The 21,783-nt window shown below is 39.8% G+C and overlaps 1 protein-coding gene across 4 annotated transcripts in view; it reads left to right on the top strand.

The window, feature by feature from the left end:
• Window positions 1-21,566, top strand: part of ZDHHC15 (zDHHC palmitoyltransferase 15) — a 30,061-nt gene extending 8,495 nt beyond the window's left edge. The window contains exons 5-13 of one of the 4 annotated variants that reach the window (XR_012624632.1): window positions 454-523; window positions 1,150-1,182; window positions 2,155-2,275; window positions 3,596-3,728; window positions 4,851-4,977; window positions 6,467-6,576; window positions 12,720-12,808; window positions 14,025-19,530; window positions 20,867-21,566. Coding sequence is in view for 1 of the 4 variants with exons in the window: in XM_074835348.1 (XP_074691449.1) it covers window positions 454-523; window positions 1,150-1,182; window positions 2,155-2,275; window positions 3,596-3,728; window positions 4,851-4,977; window positions 6,467-6,576; window positions 12,720-12,763 (638 nt within the window). In the remaining 3 variants the exon portion in view is untranslated. Of the gene's footprint in view, window positions 1-453; window positions 524-1,149; window positions 1,183-2,154; window positions 2,276-3,595; window positions 3,729-4,768; window positions 4,978-6,466; window positions 6,577-11,448; window positions 11,587-12,719; window positions 12,809-14,024 lie in introns of those variants that run through there. The other 3 variants (XR_012624631.1, XM_074835348.1, XR_012624633.1) reach the window with 3 other exon arrangements.
• The last annotated feature ends 217 nt before the right edge of the window (window positions 21,567-21,783 follow it).

A 21,783-nucleotide genomic window follows, 5' to 3' on the forward strand; every position in this document is an offset into this window, starting at 1 on the left:
ACCTTGTTCTGTGACTGAATGCATACTGCACTCATTTCAAAGATTAAAAGAAATCCATGTTCATATTGGAGGCTCTGATGTGTTAATTCCTGCCAGAGAAGCCAGAGAATTCTGAAGTAAAGAGCTGCTATAGAGGCAATTATCAAAATGGAATGTATGTAAAGTCTGAGTAAATGTGGAAGCCAGAGGGAAATGTACAATTTTGGTTTATCACTTTTAAGCTGGTTGTATGCTTTGCAGTGAGGATTGCTCCCCACATCTGCAGGTCTCCAGAAGAATTATGAGCATTGCTTATCTGATTATGTCCTGGCAGCAAAAATCAGCAGCAAATGCACTCATCTTTTGAAGTGGTAGAGGAATGAACATGAATAGTTAGGAAATGAGCAGAATATTAACTAACATGTGAAAAGAACACTTTTCTATTCTTTGCTATTAATGTGCCTTTAATTTCAGGTATTCGATTCTGTGATAGGTGCCAGCTAATAAAACCTGATCGTTGTCACCATTGTTCCGTTTGTGCTATGTAAGTTCCTGGATTGTTTTTCACTGAAGTGAATATCGTCACCGCTGAGTTATGTGAACGGGTTGGTCCTTCACGTGTCTTTTTACACAGAAAGGTGCCCGAGTACCTCTGGTCCAGCTGCAGTCAGCAGCGCGTGTTGGTGTGTGACAGCGGTAGCATGGGCATCGCTGCTGTTTGTGGCCCTGAAGTGTTTGCAGTTCCCACACCTACAAGGGTATCAGCGTTAAGTTGCTAGAAAGCATGTGCCATCTGTGAAAATTAACTGATTAACCTAGGCAGGTTAAACTGAAGTATGATTTTGACCGTTTTTAAATTATTATTATTTTTTTTAATATTCCAGGCCTTTACTCGTGGTGTTTTACAAAAGTTTTAAGCCCTCTAGGGCAGAAATTATTTTCATGTCTTTTTATCTGGCAGGATACCAAGAACACTGGTTGCCGTTGAAAAAGTAATAAATGTTCCATCGTAAAATGATACCTACCTTAAAAAATTGGAAGAGACATTATCATCTTGAGTTTGTGTTGTGTAGAAATCTCACAAAAAACAGAGGCTTTTGCTATTGATCTGCAGTTGGCAATTAAGAACCAAATATAAATCTTTGATTTTTCTTTTTTGTCCCTTTGCAGATGCGTGCTAAAAATGGATCATCACTGTCCGTGGTATGTTCTAGATATTGGTTTGTACTTTTCTGCAAAGAGAGGTTGTTTAAATACATTTCTGCCACAGAATAGTGTCTGTATGCCTCTCTCATTTTAGACCATTATGCTGGGAAATTTATAAAATAATTACACTTTGAAATTGCCCGAGATACTTGGTATTTTGAAAGGCAGATCACTCGTGTTTGTTCCATAAACTATGTGTAAAAGAGCTGCTATATCAATACAATTTAAACCCCAACTGCTAATTGACTCCCTGACCATTATTCAGATTTTAAAGGGACTTCAACTTAGCCTTTAATTTTGGGTATATAATCGTTTCAGCATGCAGTTGGTGGTTGCTTTCAATAAAAATATTTGCATGCAGGTTGTTTCTGAAATGAAACCTGTGCAGGCTTCAGAAGTCAGAAGCAACACAAACATTTCCCCACCTGCACCTCCCTGCTAATCCTAAATTGTAGAGGACATTTCAAACAGGAGTTTTGAGGCAAACACCTACTATTTTTGTTGCACTCCCTTGTTCCTTTTTAGAGTTGTCCTGTTGTCCTGTGCATGGAGAATTATAATCAAATTTGGGTTTATTGGGTTTGTACGTCAACAAACAACCAGCGGTGAATCTGGCTGCTGAGTTTTGCAAATGAATCAAGTAACACAGAAATCCCAGATCTCATTACCTTTGCAGACAAGAAACGGACACGAGTCATTAGAGCCTGCCTCTGTGACAAGTTGTGGTACCAACTCTAAAGCAGATTCCAAAATTGTGAGCTGTGCTTTTACTTGGCATAGCAAGAAGTGGTCAAGTGAAAAGCAGAGACTTCAGTTATTTTTCATTTTGACCACTAAGGGGAGCTATTTATTGAAGAAACCGCGTTGTAGAATCAAGAGGCTTAATAGAACCCCCCAAACTGTAGAATTCATTGTGTTGCGACCGTGTGCTGTACATACCCTGATTTCAACTTTGCTTTTGTTCTCTAGGGTGAATAACTGCATTGGATTTTCTAACTACAAATTCTTTCTACTGTTCTTAGCCTATGCTTTGTTGTATTGCTTGTATATTGCTGCAACAGTCTTCAAGTATTTCATTAAGTATTGGACAGTAAGTTGTGAAACCTGGTTACTTTTTCATATCCTATGAGCCTGGTGGGATTTAGTCACTCTTGGTACTTTTTTGCTTTCAGTCTCCACTGAGAGACGGGTCTGCATTTCTTCTGTAAGGTATTTCCTTGTGCCCTTTTTTGAGTATAACTCCCATTATATGTCTGAAATGCACAAAGCGAGAAGCACACGGGCTTCTGAAATTTCAGATTGTAGGGTTAGCTTCTGGCAGAGAAGTTATATTCTTTTCCTGGTCTTGTGTTTGCATGTATGCATCTCAGAATCTTTGGTATCAACATATAACATCTGGCACTGATCTCTACATATTAACTGAACAGTATCAAAAAGCCTTGTTCATTTCCTAATCCCCACATGACACTTTTCTCAATTGAAAAGTTGACTGAAACAAAGTACACTTCTTATTCAGTTACCAACTATCATTCATCTGCAAGCAATGCCACTGACAGCTCCTGTAAGAGTCTGGCCTTTTGTCTCTAGTTTTTTACATCCCCTCTGCTGCTAACTCTGTATGAGTGTTTAAGTAACTTAACTTTGCTGTGCATTAATTTATTGAATTTCTGTTGTTTCAATGGCTACTCAGTTACCCAAGATGCCTCGGGGGATGCTGATGGGACAGTAGCAGGAATAGTTTCTTATGCTCATAAGAAAGGCACACAGACTTGAGCTCTGTGCCTGCACAGATGGCATGAGCACAGGCTGAGAAGTAATTTTTAGCTTCGAGCTCCCCACAGCCTCTCTGTAGATGTATGCTTATGAGGACCTCTGGCACTTGACTCTTCCCCTGTAGAAGGAAAGAAGTGTTTCTTCTGCTTGTAAGATCCCGCTTGGCTTTTAAACCTTTCCAAACCATCTCTGCTCAGTTCTAACACTACCTGACTGCTGTAGCTATGAAGGCCAGGTTTTCTTGGCGTGCCTTCTATTGCAAAAGGGGCAGAATTTTAATACGTGCACAGGAAACCCAGGAGAACACAAACAGGGCTTCAAGAGCTCGTGCCTGCTTCTTTCCCTGCAGGGCATGTTTCTTGTGCCCAGGTGGGAAGCTGTGATTGGGCTGGGCTCTGTTACATTGGACAAGTCAGTAGCAAAGCCCCACTCTTCCTGCTTTGGTTACAGGAGGGGAAACGAACCAGAGCATTTCTTTGTCTCTTTTGGCTTTTCATAGTAGGGTGTGACTTTTGTGTATACAAGTTTGGGAACTCCAAATATGTGTTTTGGAGGCTATCTTTCTTCTCTCTAGAAGCAAAGAATTTCCAGCTTTTATTTGTTCCTATTACTTGTTTTATGTTGCTTTTCTCTGCAGGGTGAACTGACTAATGGACGTTCGAAATTTCATGTCCTTTTCCTTCTCTTTGTGGCGGTCATGTTCTTTGTAAGCCTTATGTTTCTATTTGGCTACCATTGTTGGCTCGTTAGTAGAAACAGATCTACTTTAGGTAAGTGCTGTAGAAGAAAAAAAAAAAATGGCATTTTTGTTCTACTTCTGTACATTCCTGCTGGCTTATGAGGGGAGGAAGTTTTAAGATCTTGGCACAATCCTGCAGAAATTTGTCACTTCAAATGAGCTGCATTTATTAGCTGGTGTGACAAAAGCTTTGTTAGGGAAATGAGAGCCTTAAAGTGTAAAAGTCCAATTATAAAAATGTTATGCATATGTATAACTACATTTGCTGTGAAATGAGTGCAGCTTTTGGGGAATAATGGTTCTTTATGCTCATATGCTGGAGTGCATCCTAAAACAGTTTAGTAGGGTTGGCAAAAAGAGTGTCCATCTTCTCTGACAAAGGCAAAGAAGTTATGACTGTAAAACCAATGAAATGAAAATCTGAAACAGTATCATTTTATCGAGTGATTTCTTTGTCTTTCCTCAGATAAATGTTCAATTTTTAAAGGTTTTTGGATAAAGTTTTATATAAAACACACACTATCAAGAGTTTGAGCAAGTATTCAGATTTTGTATAGTTATTAACTTTAAAATTCATTTCATGGGGCACTAAAGCTCATCTGTCCCTAAGCAGCTTAGAAGATAGATAAAATTGTTCCTAGTGCATTCCAGGTTCTTCTACACTCTCTTTTCTTAATTTTATGTCTCACCACAACAGGGGGTCTATTGACGTATGTTTGTTCCTAACGCTTGTTCATTATATCATTAATGAATGAGGCAATTTAAATGTCCAGTGACACTTCTGGAATATGCATTAAAGACCAACCTACTTAATTCTGCAGAGCTTTTACTTAGAAATTTCTACCCACTGAATTTCAACAAGTCTCACGTGAAGATTTTTTAACTCTATTCTCTAGATTAAACAACCGCTTGTAGTTTGGTTTGACTGTTCCATATGGTTCAGTTGCAAAACCAAATTCCTACCTTCAGTTTGAAAGTCTTTACAGGCTTGCAAAATTAAAAATGTATTATTTTCAGACTTTGTATCTTTGTAATGCTAGTTCATAATCTGTTAAATCATGTTGTCTTTAGATGGCTACAACATGCACAATCCTGTTTCAGAGTATATGGCATTGATTTTCATTTTTTTCACTGAAATTGCATCTGTATGTAGAGGCTTTCTCAGCTCCAGTGTTTCAAAATGGCCCAGATAAAAATGGATTCAATCTTGGCTTTGTAAAGAATCTTCAGCAAGTGTTTGGAGAAGAAAAAAAGCTCTGGTTACTACCTATTGCCTCTAGGTAAGTAATAATCAAGTCAGTGCTAAAAGCTGATACAATTAACTGAAGGGACTGACTTCTAAATGCCTGCTACACCCTCATGTGTGACACCTGTTATTGTGTGGCTTGGCCGACTGCTGTTGCGCATCATAAATGCACCATCAAACATTGGTGTTAATCCTATTCACCAGAAGTCTGGAAGGGAAAGGTTTTTGAAGGCTAAATGTGCTGCACTCTTCCTGGACTCCTGTGGCCCATGTGAGGATGGGTGTTCACTTCAAAGATGCTGTTCTCTTCATCTGTCAGACGGCTCTGCCTGAAACTGAGTTCGTGTTTCTTAATGTAGGGGAAAATGTTGTTCTGGCACTTAGTAGACCAGTAGTAAAGTACACTGGAATTTAATTCGTTTAGTAATTGGGCACAACTTAAAATAACTTCCTGGCACAGCAGTTCACAACTTTTTCAAGTAACAATGTGTAAGTCTAAGGCCCAGTTGCATCCCCACCACATCTGTTTTCCACTCCTAAGTATAGTGAAAGAGGAAAGCTCAGCCCAGAATGCAAATGCAATGAAAGGCAGCACTGAAGTGCCAGCCAGAGGCACGTTACCAGTGCGTAGAGTCATCGCAGGGGGAACGCTCAGGTCATTTTCCTTGCATGAAGATAAATCATCAGAGGAAAAAGGCACTCCAGGTAGTTTACAGTTCCTCTGTCTCTGCTGCTGGCTGTTAGGGAATGCAGTGTGCTGCAGACCAAGCTAGAACATCTAGGTTTTAACTTTGTTAGTTTCCATGACATGAATTTGAACATACTCTCAAACTCTTGTTTGATACCCAGATATGCATTTCTATTTGGTTAGTAGTAAAGCAAAAAACAGCTTTTGCAAATTTAGATCTTTGCAGAGAGTATTTATTTAATTTTATTTTTTTTCATTTTGTGTCCAGGTTTAGGTCACAGGAAAGTGGGTCTTTTGTTTTTTGGTAACATCTAAAATTGGGGCAATTTTCTATTGGGTGTCATTCAAACACAGAAGTGTAATTTCTGCCCTGAAGAATCTATGGTATAAATTGAGAAAATTTGTACCTGTGGTATAAATTGCTCCTTCTACATAAATGTTTTCCTTGGTTTCCCCCTCACTTCTAGCTGTCCATAAGTTGTTGGGTTTTTTTTTTTCCTGGGTTTTTTTTTTTCTGTATCCAAATGACTTGATCAAGTTAGGCACATTTAAGTTCTGTTAAAAATTACTTAATTCCAGGCTATAGGTTTGAACTTTTATTCTCCAAAGAGCTTGAAGGAATTGAGGACCAAAATTACTCACAAATAAAGCTTGGTATCTGAGGTGCCGCAAAAAATAAATACAGTATTTTCCAAAACTTAAAGATAATTTTAAGTAAACATTGGAAATACAGGCAACAGAAAACTTTGTTTGCAGATAAAACGTGTAGAAATTGTCGTCCTTCAGAGTCACTTACTGCTTTTTACGGTCTCTTTCTCTGACTTTTTCCATGCAGCCAGGGCGATGGACATTTTTTCCCAATGAGAGCTTTGTGTGAAGCTCAGAATCCTCTCCTAGCAAATGAAGAGCAGTGGGAAGATGATGGAATAGATGAAGAGCCTCATGGTAAGGAAATTAGTTGTGTCTTGGCCTACAGTGATTAATGGATGAATTATAAGAACTAATCAAAAAAAAAAATTGTGTTGGCTAATTCACTGATCAGCTCTGACTTGACTAATATACACAGACTAAAAATAAGCCCTACTTTGGAGTCAACTCTTCTCTTTTTTTAGTAACTTTCTACTTGGAAGTAAATGAACTGTGAGGTTGTTACAAGTTACAGAGAGCAATTGAAATTTCCACAAACTGAGTGTATTTATATGTAAATGTTGCTGCATGCTGCACAGATATTGGAGACATAAAGTTGTGCCTGTAAAAATGAAAATACTAAGATTTATTTTTTTTTTAAAGTGCATGTATCCTCTGAGAGCTTGTGAAAACATGCATGCAAACACCTGAATGCAGTGATACATTTAGGAAGCTACTTAGACTTGTTTGTTCAGCTTTATTACAAGAGTAAAGAAGTTGGTTTGGTTCTGATGCTTGCCTAGCTATGTGATCTCCATAGAAGGAATATATGTGCTGAGAGCAATTCTAGGTGAACTGGTGTGTTTGAACAATAGATTTGATCAGTTTCTGAAATGTAAGCATACCTTTTGTGCTGTGGATGTCCTATTAGAAAAAACACTTTATATGTATATTCATTTTTTGAAGATTTTTGTTAGATGGATCCAAAATTAGTTTAATGATTCTTTACTGTTACATTTCTCTGTTTGAACTTGATTTTTTTTTTTCCTTGTATATTTACCTCCAAGCTTTGGTCTTTGGAGAATACATTATGTATCAGAGTATCAGGGTCCGTGTCAAGAGACCCCAGTTACCATGTTTGAGGGTTCAGAAATTCTGTCAGTAAAGTAAGCAAGGGCTCATATTTTTTCCCGTGGAGCAAGGATGCCATCCACAGGTTCCCTTTAAAAGAAATACACTAATCTCACTCTTCTTTTCCCTTTAAGGAATGGTGAAAGTGTTAATTAATTCTCAGGTTACTGTAATTAGTGAATCAAGCAAGTATACTTGGAGAACCAAATACCACTGCTTATTGTTCAGAAACATGATTTCCAGAGTCACGTTCTTTATTGCCTCAGAAGTTTTCAGAAACTTTGCTGATAATGTTCCCTTTCAGGGTATACATTGTAGTCATGTGCACAATGTATGTTTGGGAACCTGTGAGGAAGACTCTAGTCTTGGTTAAGGGGGTAACACAGCCTTTTCACATGAGCATTTTTATACATGTGCAATGTACTGTGCAATGAGCTCTTTAATCCTAACAGCATGGTGTTTGCTGTTCAGGCTCTGGTTAGGTCTTACCTGCAGCTGTTTGTTCAAGTTGTTCCACTGCAAAATAATCAGTCTGTGTTTTTTCCAAGGCACACTCCATAGACTCCTGGGAAAATATGCTCTCCAGGATTTTGTCAATAAGACTTAAAAGGCTCATTTCAGCTTTTCTTCAGATTAACTACTTTAATTAGTTTGTATTTGTGTGTTACAAACTACCTGTTCTTCCTGTTTTGTTCTATACATTTTGGCAGTTATAAGATAACACGAATTGGCTTTAAAGATAACAAAATATGGCATCTCTGTGTATTGTTTATGATGCTTAAAATAACTCCTTTAGGAATGAGTCAGAACTTCTTCCAACTTTTACAAAGTATAAATTCTCTGAATAAAAAATTAATTCTTAAGTATGAAAACATTTGACACTGAGATGATTTTTGGCCACATCAGACCCTAGAATCTGAATCTAGAGCTTATATGAAGTCCCACAATTTATAGTGCTTATAAAATAAATTACATTTGCAGGCAGTTGGACTAGATGATCGTTGTAGGTCCCTTCCAACTGAAATATTCTATCCTATTCTAACTAGTCTTTCTCAGTGAAAAAATAGTTTGTAATCTTATTTCAAGAAGATGTAGAACTGTAATATTGGTAAAATGGAACTTCTTACTGTAATTTAAATGCCAAACTGAGCCTATACAAAGTTACAGACAAAAGTGATAAAACAGGCTGAACACACACTGTGAGTAGATGGCTAGCTGTTAGTATGTGGATCTTGGTCTGTGATTGGTGAAGTTTTAATTTTTTTGCAGTGGCCGTGAGGTAAATGTGGGAGTTACAAATAAAATAATACCCTAGATAAGGAGATTGTCCTTTGTGTGTCTACAAATTGGTGATGTGGAACTGTAATTCAGCTCCTAGACCAAACATTGAGGGAAATCCACTTCCCTTTATTTTTCTTAAAAAGAAGCAAATCCTCCTCTCAGCTCTCAGTCTGCACATCTGAATTTTGCAAGAAGAAATCCTGCATGGAGACTGGGAGCAGTGTGTGGGGTTGGGAGGGGAGGAAGCTGACGCCCCTCCCTGGATATTTCTGTGGCCCGTGCTGTAGGACTGGGAGTAGCTGACGCTGGTAATGCAGCTTTCAGCCCTGCCGCTGATCCGGTTTCAGGAGCAGAGTGTGATGCATAGAGCTGTCATCAAAAAGCTCCACAACAGGCAGGGTTGCCTGAATCTTGCACTTGACAAGTTCTGTGGCCCTCCATGACCACCAGGTAGGGTCATGATTGATTCAGTAATCATAGAATCATTTAGATTGGAAAAGACTTTGATGATCATTGAGTCCAACTGTATAATGTATGTAGAATATTTTTGAGTAAGTACTTTTGTGATACAGCATAAATCCATCTCATGGAGCATTTTCTCTAAGCTCTTGACTATACCATTCTGCTAGCACAGATATGAAATGTCTGTGTATCTCTTAAGATTTGTTGGGGGAGAGGGAGTTGTATAAGAAAAGGTACCAGGTTTGGGTTTTTTTGTATTACCTGGACATTAGGCAAAACAGGAATTGAGGACATGAGAGTTCAGATTTTTAAGTTCTGCAGTCTTAGGAGATGGCACTGCCAGCTGCACCAAGTTCAGAATAATAACTGCCTTCTTGTATTTAAGTGGGGTCTCTCACCTCCTGGAGTTTCATCTGTAATTTCTCGTGTACTTGTGTTAGGTAGCAGGAGTAGTGAGGGGTCTCCTCATCAGTTGAGTCCTTCACTCCAGGCTTGTGCAGAAGAGAGAGAAACACCACAGAAATAATGAAAAAATAAGGAGCTTGATGAAACATTTCTTCATGTAATGGTATTGTGTCTAACTGCATTATTGCAGCCTTTCGCTTCCACTCTGGTTATTCTGTGTCTGCATAAAGCAAGGCATTTTTAAGCTCCCACGATTGCAAAGTCAGCTCACATGTGGGTAGTGGGGGAGATGAGCATTAAGGGGACTGGGAGATTCATGAGGAGAGGACAAGCCCAACTGAAAGCAAGGAGATGAGGTAGCTTCATCCAGGTCCCAGGAGTGTACAGGCGTTCATCTCAATCATCTTATCCACAGGGTTGTCCTTTTTTCTGTGATATGGATGTTTGAATGTGCCCTTCCTGGTTGGATTATTTTTTTAGTTAATCCTGGCCTTGCTAAGACTTTTACTGTTTCATGTAGGGAGAAAACTATTGTGGAAAACCTTTTGTTTCATTTCTTAGCCAAAGGTGAAAACACTTGCTTCAAAATTCATGGTAATTTGAATTTTTTTCAGATTTATTAATGTTCATCCCTTATTCACAGGCATCTGTTTAATCTGTCTAGCCAGAGAGCTACCCCAATTCACAAGCTGGCAGCTTATAAGGTTATAATTTTTTTCAAAGAACTCATCTAGAATGTCTTTGATATGTTGGTCGTGGGTGTGTCAGTAGTGTGAATGCTTGCACACTTTGTCTTGTGGAGCCTGGGACAGGACAGCCCCTTCTGTACATTTATAGCAACATCTCGTCTCTTGGACTGATTTATTAATTTAATCATAAATTTTATTCAAACTTGTACAAAAGGCTTCAGTATGAATCAGATCTTTCCCAAATTGTTCTCACCTTCAAAAATTTGTCATCTGTACTAAGTAACATCTTTCCAGCAGAAACCAGCATATCCTGAGTAACAGGCGGAAGTTGATACCTCTTGATGTGATGAAGCTTCAGGTGTCTGAAGGCATGTGATTTGAATTTAAATTCAAATCGGTAGGAGTCTAATTAAAGGAGCTTCATGTCCTGAGATACCAGCTAATTTGGCATAGCAGTCCTTTAAGTAGAGAACTCACCTGTTGTGACCGTAGGGATTGAATTTCTATCCATCGAGAAATTTAAAAAGCTGCTTGGATATCAGAAGTGAGCAGAGATTGCTCAGACAGTACAATGGTGTATCGGCCAATGAGTAAACTGGGACAAAAGATGAGGTTTGCATCTCTGGATTTTAGGCGTGATATAAATGGTTAAATTGTGTCTGACAGAAAAAGATTAAGTCAAAGCAGTGTGAAACCCTGCATCAATGACTGCCTTGTAATCAGTTTTGAAACGATGGAGAGGTACCTGCGCAGGAATCTGCATCACTTCAACTAAATTAATTAGTGAACATATTTAGTAAAACCAGTATGGTTTTGTATGTGGGTCAGACCTGCAGCTGCTAAATCAATTAGATGAAAAAAAGATATTCCATAAAAAGTTGATAGTGAAATTTCAATGGGACTAATGTCCCAGAGCCAGCAGGTCTTATATATCCTTTTATCAGTTCCCTTTGACGTTCAGATCGGATGCTTTCCTAAAGGTATGCAGAACAAAGGGCTGCTCCCTGGAACCTCCCATCTGAATAAACATATTAGATTTTGCATGGTAAAATAGAGTCTATGCTAATAAATAGGAAAATAACCTGATAATGGCAATAGCACTGATTCTTTTTATACATAGTAAGGAAACAAGAGGCCTAGGCAAATTTATTTATTGTGTATGTATCATTGAGCAGTAAGGGGGAAGTGTTTGCTTTTTGTTTGTCTTTCTTTACCTTCACAGAGAAAATTCATTTGGAGAAAATTAAAGAAAGTTCTGTGGCAAATTGATATTTGACACTGCTTGATGCCGTTCTTGCATTTTGACCATCATGTCTTACAACGAGTTCTGGATCTTAAAACTGAACAGCACAAGATCAGTGTAAGAAGTCTACAGAGCAACACAGTTTTGAAATCCTGTTTATGGCAGGCATGGGAACAACTCTGGAAGTATGAATTTGGGAACTGGATCTTATTCCTATAGCTGCTGCAGGTTTATTTTTTAATAGGACAGTGTGTTTCACTTAACCATGTTTTGCAGGTGGGAGAAATGCAGCATGATAACTTTCCTATTTCTCAGGCATATAAATTCCTTTGAGTTTCTGGGTATTAGTTACTGTAATAATATGGTTCTACGATAGAGCAAAATGTTGCAGGATGCTGTTTCCGTTGAATATGAGGTATGACCTGCTTTCAGGCCAGTTGTCATTTTAAACAGTCTCCACACTTAGTGACTGCTGTTAGGTTGACCTTGAGCTTCCTCTTCATCAGATGAAACATGCTCAACTACCTCGAAACCTCTCTACATAGGTTTAAACTAGAAATTTCTGTGCTGCTTATATATGGCTTAAGTCTGACCTCCACAGCTTTCAGTTTTCCAAGATTTGGGCTGAAACTGTGTGTCTTCATAGAAGAATGTCATTTTTATTTTGCAAGTGAAAATGTTTAATAATAAACTTACCATGAGTGCATGAAATGTATTACCATGTATTTCTACCACAGCTGTATTAACCCAACAGTATTCAGAGAACATGATTTCCTGGTTCATTAAGCTTTGGTACCCTCACTCCCATCTGACAAAGGGTTTTAGGAGACTGCGCTGTAGACACAAATGATGTTTTATTCTTCTTTGTTTTCTCACCACTGCTTTTCTTTTTTGTAAGGCATCAGCAAATGAAGTGATCTAAGCTTAGTGTTTTCAGATTCCCTTTTACACAATAGAAGTAAACCAGTATAATTTTCTAAGCAGAAAGACCTGAAATGTGCCATTAAAATGGAAAGATCTTTATTTGTCTTTGTGGCTTTAATGCTGGTGACACAGTTATGAAATAGATAAAGCCAATAATAGAGTAATCTCAGTTTAAAAACTGCTGTTCAGTTATCTCTGGCAAGTGGTTGTCTATTTTTATTTGGAATAATTCTTAAAAACACCCTCCCTTACTTAGTGGAAAATATATTCTCAGTGAGGAAAAACAGATTTACTTACCTTTAACTACTTTGTTTTTCATTGTATAGAGTCTGGTGAAGCTTCATCCCTTGCCATAGAAAAGGAGACATAGCAGTTTGAAAATGCAGCAGTATAAAGCTTGTTCAGAATGGTCAAGGTCAGTATTTCTTTCTTCATTATCTTCAAAACAGCCGCTCTGCAGGGACATTGGTAGGTAACGTTGGGCAGATTTTGACTTTAACAGTGGCACCCCTCAGTGCTCGGGGAGAGTCCCCTAAGGTGCAGAGGCTGCGGAGTGCAGACCTGCACGCTAGCGTTGGAGCGGTGCAGCTGTGACAGCAGCAGGCCTCTGAGCCCACGGAACAGCACAGAACCTCTCACCACAGTCTTGTGTTGATGCATCTATGCGTGGTAGTATTTCACCAATATTTCTCCATCTTACCCAGCAATATATTGTTTAAGAGAACCTAAAAGAAAGCAGTGGCTATCCAATAGCCCCGGGCTGGATGTTGATGGAGTTAACACAAGAGCCGAAAGCCCTGTTGGTAGGGGAGGATGTAAACCCTGCAGCTCCCCTGGTAAATGTGGCAGGAACGACTCTTGCACTAGCCTGTACAATTCCAGGATTGGAAGTCTGTTCAGTGATTCATGAAAGGTGTGGGAAGGTGCAGATACAGTCTTAAAAAGAACTGAAGTTGAGAACAGCCAAGTTGCAGTTTGGAATAAATGGAAGTAACTTGTAATGCCCGCATCAGCTGCTACTCTTATCTGGTTTTTTTTCACCCTGGAGAAACTTGAGTACAACAACAGTTTGGGGAAGATGGTGCAATCTGAATGTTCACTGCTCTGTAATCTGTGTGACATAACAGTGGGGAGATATCCCCCACACATACTGTTGCAGCAAGCTGCAGGCTGTGTCCTTTTCAGTCTCCACAAAACATTTTCACCGTGGAGTGTAAGTGAGCAAGATTCAAGAAGTATCCTCTGCTGTCTGGCTTGCAGAAGGTGGAACAATCAGATAGAATTTGCCCCTCTATTTTCTGTGGGCGTTGAATAACTATATTGTATGGCAAAGCACTGTAATCCACTGCTGAGTCCTGCACACAAATAGGGCAACTCAAGATTTTTATAAATGGGCTCCTTGCATATTATAGACGCGATTCCATTTTCTTCCACTGAGAAGAAAAACCACAAAGTACTATTTCTGTCGATGGTCAGTGAGGACCACATACTGCCATTCCGCATGAAAAGACAGCATTCTCCCTGTTGTTCCACATGGCTTTAAAATGATGCTGAAGTCAAGATTAGACAGTCATCTATTGCTCGTCGGATCAGTGCTTATAGTTGCACATTTTTCTTTATTTGAATTTCAGCTTCCCTCTCAGGAGTCAACATCCCTTCTCTTGGCATGGACTTCAGTTTTGAGGGGCAGAAAACAAGTGGAACTTCAAGATGAGAAAACATCATGAAGTATCGTCTGATTGGAACCTGCATTCTAGAGTGCTTCTCCAGAAATCCTGCTATCCAGATGTTTCAAGGCTTTATAAGTTTAAGTTATGGAGTGAACAGAACAGTTTTATAGAGTGATTCTGGCCAATCTTCTTTGGCCTGCTCTCTTTATTTTATAAATAATATATATTTTTTATTCAAAATAGGTAAAAATATTGATGTGAGTGCATTTCCAAAGGCCTTTTCATTTTGCAAACATCAGGGACTCAAGTTCTTGAAATTCTTCCAAGCCATAATATTCTTTGGGATGGTATTTATTTTGAGACTGATTCTCCAACCTTCTCTGACAAGTGGCATTTTCTAATGCGTTTAAAGTTCTGTCTGAGTCAGTTCAACTCAGTGAGAGACAGACCCACTTAAATTTGGCACTAAACCAATAGCTGGATGTGTGTTGAAAAAGTGCTGAACATGCATATATACATGTGCAGCTGTGTATGAAATCAAAATATTCACATTGCCAGTATTAAGATTCAAGAATATTGTGGCCATAGATTTTTTTTTTTTTTTTTTAATTTTTTAGGAGGGTGTAATTGTCTTAGAGTTTGAGTTATAGTGCCCTTTAAGCCCAATCCTACTTGCAGGCACCTAAAATGCAAAAGGGAACTTGAGACAGTACAGTTTGCATTAATTCCTAGGGCTAAAATATCAGCTCATTCCTGGATCAGTGTTTGATGGAAATTTGAGTGTTTATGGAGTCGGAAGGGAAGACGTAAATTCGAAACACATGAGTTGGAAATGTGCACTGAAAGTTTAGCTCCAACAGCAGTGTTTGGAGTTTACGCTCCACAAAGGTGGTTTTAGTCCCATAATGCTGACAAGAAAATTGATGTATTGAATTTTTTCAAACTTCTTCCTAAGTAAATGTATTGACTGGTGGTTTAAAGGTTTTTCAGCACTAAGAGGTGATCAGATTTTTTTCTTCATTTTCCGCTATTTGCAGTCAAATGAATGCATCGCTGTTTTTATTCTGTGAAATGGAACTGAGAATTTGCTGGCAGGATTATATGCATTTTTCTAGACCTGAGTCTTTTTTTATCTGCATGATTCTGACCTGGCAACTCCATCACTCATGTTTGAATTTGGTGCATGCTTAAAGTATTAGTATACTGCCTTTTAAGATCATTTGTTACCATTTTCTCTCCCATTCTTGTGTTTGTTTATCAGCCCATTTGTGTTGACAGTGACTACGGAAGCAGTTGTGCATGTCATGAGAAATTATCTGATAAGTATCTCTTTGGTGACAAAGGCCTTGCCTACATACTAAATCCTTTTTTCCTGTGTTTATTCTGCCGCTGCTACCAGTGGAAACGTGTTCGTGAAACCAAAGAGCCTTGCAGAGATTTTCTGTCCGTAAGAGCAGACATCTAACTACCTGGTATAAACCGTGCCCTGCGGACAGATATTTTATACATCAACCTCTAGAGCTGGGTGTACAGCAAGCAGCAACCTCTGCAGAATGTCTTGTTGCTGAAATTTAGTGATTAGGAGTCCGGGTGGGCTCTCCCAGGCTCAGCATAGGTTACTCTCTCTTCTCAAAGTGGTACTGAACATGCTGAACGTTCCTGCTTCAGCCACTTTAACACTTTAACGATCTGTTGGGTGGTTCTGTCATCAAGCAGCTGTTGAGTGCTGAAACTATTTTTCCTATCAATCTAAACCTGCACTTCTAATGTAAATCTCGTGGTGGACCTTGACCTGCGCTTGATGAAAGGTGGCAGCAGAATTAATCGCCTCATTTCTGGCAAAATATGTTCTGGAGCAGGAGCTTGAGAGGAAGATGGCAGCTAAACACAAGAGGAAATGTATAGGAATCTAGCACCAACAGAGGTGCTATTTGTGCCTTTTAAAACTCTTAAATTCCTTGTATAAACAGGAAGATGATTCGGTGACTTTCTGTGTCAGTCGACTGAAGTGTATTTTTAAGATAGGAGTATCAGAGCTTGTCTGAAGCCATGAGGATTTACAGGGGCTTTCTGAGCAGGTTCTTGTCTCCCTTCTGGATTTGGTTCTGTTTACAGCCGTGTCATTCTGTCAGTGTCCTTTCCCTGCCAAGCAGCAGCAGCACTACAAGGTCTGCAGGCAGTATCCCTGGCTACTGGCTAGCTGCAGCACTGTTCATTAGGTAGTATAGAAAATCAGATTTTTGTCTTCTAATTAAAACAGATGTCTTTATGATAACGCAGCTATCCAGCTCAGATGTAGAAACAGCTTTAAAGGTTTCCAAGTAACTTCCTCAGTAACTTTTCTGGGAATTAGTTACTGCTGATTTTACCCTTTCCTTAAAAGCAGCTCAGCCTCACTTGGTTATAACAAGCTCTTGTCCAGGTAGAAACAATAAATAGTTTGAGAGCTTCTGAGCCACTTCCAATCAATATTCACACATCGTATTTTTGAAAGCTTCAGAATGAAACGTGAAGCAAATACAAAAGTTGTGTAAAAATGAGGCAGAGCAAAACGTGGAAAAAACGCGTGTCTGAGTGGCTGAACAAGCTCCATTTTGTTCTCTTCTGCTTACTTAGAGGAGATATCCTTACACTACACCCGGCATTTGTACTGTTTATGCTGCTTTCCAGTGCCACAGAATAGTCGGGCGGGTTCCTCTGCGTCCCGGGATTAAAGCTGAGTGCAGAAAGCTGCAGTGAAAGGTGGGTGTCCTGGAATACAGCGTCAGTGTGGCGTTTGCTGGAGACATTACGTGTCTGTGATCTTCAAGGCAGCATGTAAATGAACAGTCAGATCCCTGTGGGGAAACTTAGTGTTTCTCAAAGTACTGATGTTGAGATCTTTTTCCTTGGTGCATTATCGCAGCTGATGCTGCAAACGTAATTGCAGATGGCCTACTAAGGAGCATACAGTTTTTCCAATTAGTATTTTTGGCCTTTAAAAAGGCTGTTAACTAGAAATCTGGGCGGCGTAAAAGCAGTAATTTTGACTGCACCCCCTGCTACCTGTGGTTTTAAAGCTGGGCTGCTAGTTACTTTTTAAATGGACTTTTTTTCCTTAGCTTCTGAAAAAAAGTTGCATACAAAGAATGTGATAAATGCAAAATGTGTAAAGTTCTGTTGAATACGCTGGGTAGATGCACTGGAAAACAGAAATTCCTCGGGCTGGCTGTAGTCACTGCTGCAGGTCACAAAAGAGAGAAAGTATTCAGCCGAGGGCATGGTAGTTTTTTGAACATGCAAATAGCTCTTTAAGTGGTGAAACCCATTTCCACTGTCTCTGGTGCAGTCTGTAGGACAGGTCTGTATGATGCATTGTGGAAAAGGCCCAAAGGATTTCTCATGATGTTTACTGTCAGTCTCTACCTAGTTAGGTGCTATAAATCCAGTTGCGCCCAAAAAATTTGGTAAACTCCTAAGGTTTGAATCTCGGTTCTGATGCTGATTTAAGTTGTGTGACCGTAGTGCTCATTCAGCTGTTGAACCACAGCCTGGTGCAGTGTGGAAGCAGCACAACAACTGTCTCAACCCCATCCAAGGGGCTGTTTTCTCTGGCTTAGCATCAGATCTCTGCTACAGAATAAAGCATAAAGAAGGGGTTTTCAGCTGAGGGTCAGAAATGGCTTTTGTCCTTAGTGGATCCATCATACTGCCAGTAGAGCTTGAGGTGGAGAAGCATCTGTATTCAGAGAAGAATGTTGTCTTAGCTTAATGTAGCCAAGGGTCGTGGCTTTGGTGGGAGAACGAGCGCCCCTGACACAGCCACGAGGCTGCCCAGGCCTCCAGCTAGCAGCCGTGGTGCCTGCTGCTGTCAGGGTTATTTCAGTGAGACTGTGGAAACTGGAATTGGACCACCAGATGGTGTCTGTAATTCTACCAACAGTCATCAGGTAGTAATAATTATGGCTTGAGTGACAGCGTTGCAGGTGTCGGAGACTCACCAGGAGTGTCTCTGAAAGTGTTGGACACAACCATGGTTTGATTGGCTTTAGTCAGGGCACAGAAGTGTGAGAGTTCAACCCAGGTACAGCATGTTCTACCTTGCCTTTGGCCTGTTTGTTGTCTGTGTTTCAGCATTTTACAAATGCGTTTCACGTCCTTCATGTGAGTGAGGACTTTCTGTGTTATAAGCAACTCTTCCAAGTGGATGTTGTTGTGTGAAAGAAAGAACACTCTTGCTGGGTTTTACTGGGCTACCTGCCACTCAGTCTCATCCCTGCACTTCCAGGTTAATGCTCCGGAATAACTGACCTCTAACAACCACCTCCTCCCCTCTCCCCCTTCTCTCCCATTTACATTCAGGTACACTGTACTCTTAAAAACAAAAACAAAAAAAAAAGAGAGAAAACATCATATTGATGTTTCTATGGATAATGTGGTAAATCCTCTCCTTGGCCAGTGAGTCCTGTCCAAGGAATTAGGACTTCTGTGAGCCTCACTGCACTGCAATTTTGTTTTGCCTCTTGCTGAATTTTTGGAGTAGAATAAGATTGTATTGCTTTAAACAGGAAGCAATACTGTATGGTTTTAGTAGGCTGTACCTAGTGCATGTTGTGTGCTGTCCTTGACAAGAACCGGGAAGCCTCCCAATAGCACTCTAGTAATGAATGTTTACTTCCTGGAACAAACCAGAAATGTGATTCAGAAAAATCTATACTAGCTGTAGTTTTTTAGTTCTGTATGCTGGTGTGGACTGAAAGCACAACTTAGTTACCAAACCTGATGCATAAAGTCTGTAAATAATACGAATGTAAAGTGTCAGGGGAAAAAAAGAATAATTTACCTTTTCTTCCTCAAAGTTTGATATAAAGAAGGATGTGCTAAGATGTATTCAGGGACCGGCTGCCTCCCACGTAGTTGTTACGCCAGCAGAACAGATTTCTGTTTGCATAGCTGGCTCACTCACGGAAGAGTTGCATGAGCAGGTGAAGGAGGCACTGCTGACCTCGTTTATTAAGCCAGAATTAATTAACTCAAAGGGTCACATTTTCATTTCAGTGACTCCTGTGGTACAAATTTTTGAAATTGATCCATAGTACTTGAAAATACCTTAATTTTATTGATATTTTTCCAATTCTATCAGCTTCTGTTTTGCTACGGAACACTTGCAAAATTAAACTCATTCTGAAACCATCAGTTAAAGCATTTGCATGGTAGAGTGGCTTTTTTCATTAAAAGTAATGGTCTGTCAAACAGCTTGGCAGCAAGCATTGCATGGCTGTGGCATTACCGTGTGCTCTTCCAGCCTAATGCTTTATTTCCTTTTCTGGTAATTAACGCTGAGGTCATACCCACTGTTACGCAGTTTTATTCTTCTTGTCCTTTTTCCATCTCCCTTTGAGAGTCTTTCCTCTTCCTCCTGACTGTGTAGTTAAAATATTATCAGTTTTCAGCTGTTTGTGCTGGTTTTTTGGACACTATGAAGAAGGTGAGTAGGTGTCATTTTAAGCAGTTGTGCCATGTATTTTATTTGTAACTAATCTTAATGTTTGTCAGGTATCGGTTTGTGATTCTCATTGTTCAGGCTCAGCTTGCTTTGCTCAGAGCAGTGGAATCCAACTGCCTGCATTGCTTTTCTCTTTCCTAAAAATCTTGTTTCTTCATTTTCTAGCTTCAGTTTGGAATGTAAACCTTGTGAAATAAAATGTAAGTTTACATTTCAATTATGAGCCTGCTAGTTGGTTATGCTTTCATGCTGCTTAAAATAATTTTTTTTTTCTGTATGAGGTTTTAAGATTTACAGCAGCATTTGTAAAACTTTAGTGGGTAACAGCCACTGTTAAAAAAAAAAAAAAAGTAGAAAAGTTATGTTAAGGAGGAAAAAAAACAAACAACCCCAACCAAAAAAATCCAACAAAAAGGACAAAGGGATCATCTTTGCTTCTTACTCCAATTGTGCTTAAAAAGAAATGCCTGCTTGCATCAAATGCTGGTATCAAACAGCTTGTATGGCATGCAGGTATTTTACCTGGAGGCATTCCTGCTCTTCCAGTACTTATTAGACTTGAATTTTTCTTGAGCTAAACCTGGGCTAAATCCCATGGGAAGCCTGGAAACCAGCAAAAAAATTGTCCTCTCTCCTTTCTGAACTGGGCAAGGTCTCAGATCAGCACTTCCTTTTGTAAAGAGAAATGAAAATCCAGTGGATTCTTGAAAGTGGTGGGGTATTTTTTTCCCCTGCCTTTTTCTGGAGGATCCAGGAGCCTCTAGGATGTGTGGGGGAGAGAAATTCCCGGTATCAGCATCTGGTATCGGGGTGATGTAATGAACTGTCTGGGCTGGTGCAGAGGGGCCTCCCGAGGAGGAGGTATGGGTTTCATGGCTGAAGAGCTTGTGTGAGGAGGTAGGTGGAACCTGTTGTGCTGTTCGGAATTAACTCCGTGTGTGGGGGTTCTCTTCTGCAGTAACTACGTTAAGGTATGACCTCCTGCTGTGCTCGCCGGCTCTCTAAGCAGGAGCTCTTCCAGAGGAATTCCTAATTGCGTTCTTCGAGCAGGGAATTCTAACAGCTTCTCTTTTGCTAGTAATTTATAACATAGAAAAGGTCATGTTATTTTATAAATTATTCTGTCCGGCTGGTTTTCATCTGAAAGTGACTCATTTATGTTTGTTGTGAAAATGGGTCCCTCAAAGATAAAAATTAATTAAATCTCAGGCTCAGATCATCGCAGACCTATCTGTATGTTAGAGTTCAGCATCAGAAGTTGATTTTTACCTTGCTTCAAGGTAAAGCGAGCCGGTTTCGCTCCCTGGTGTTTTGGCAGGAAAACCTGGGTGGAGTAAAGCACCAGCTGCAGGAGCTGTTTTGGGATGAGCAGGCTCCGTTCGGGAAGCAGTGTACTACCTCGCCCGCTGGGTCAGACTCCCTGCACTGGCAACGGCCGTAGTGCAGCGCCCTTCTCATGGCAAGGAAGGCTGGCTCAGTGCGCTCCGTGCCAAGAACTGCTGCACCACTGGAAAAGGAACATGAATTTCACTGTATCGACTGGTTATTGCATTCAGCTGCTCTTTAGATAACCAGTACGGGCTGGTGGTGGCATTTGTAAGTATCTTGTGGACAATCAACTGTTCTGCTCAGCCGAGGACGTGCCACTCAGAGCTATGTTGTTCAATTCCAATTCCTCACCCCTTACTTAATAGGAAGTAGATATTTTCCAGTGGATGTCACAACTGGTCTGCTGACAACATTTGGGATGTTTAGTCGGGTTTAGGAGTTTAATGCTGCTGCCGGCATTGAGACTTTTGGTATCAAATGGGTTTTTACAAAAGCTTTGAATACTCGTTTTTACTGTCCAACAAACATTCTGACTTTATTCCGAATGCTTTGTGTACGTTTCACTAGCATTTTCCAAGTGTTTGTATGGTTTCTACAGCTGAATATCCTGTATGGTCTGCTTTGTCATTTTATATTATGGTTTATACTGTACTGCAGGCAAGGACTGCATTAAAACCATTTTTGGCTAACTATACTTGTGAATGGTTATTTCCTACGAGTTAGCGTATGTTCAGGCAAAACATTGTCTCTCTGGAAGCCTTACACAACTTCAGTTAATTGAAATGACCGCTGGGAGTGGGGAAGGGCCTTTGCATTCTGTTGACGAGAGGTGTGAAGCACGCTGCTTGTGATGGCATTCTGTAATCCTGCACTTGTTAGAATATCGATGTATTTAAAGAGTAATAA

The sequence above is a fragment of the Strix aluco genome, chromosome 10, assembly GCF_031877795.1.
Source record: "Strix aluco isolate bStrAlu1 chromosome 10, bStrAlu1.hap1, whole genome shotgun sequence".
NCBI lineage: Eukaryota > Metazoa > Chordata > Aves > Strigiformes > Strigidae > Strix > Strix aluco.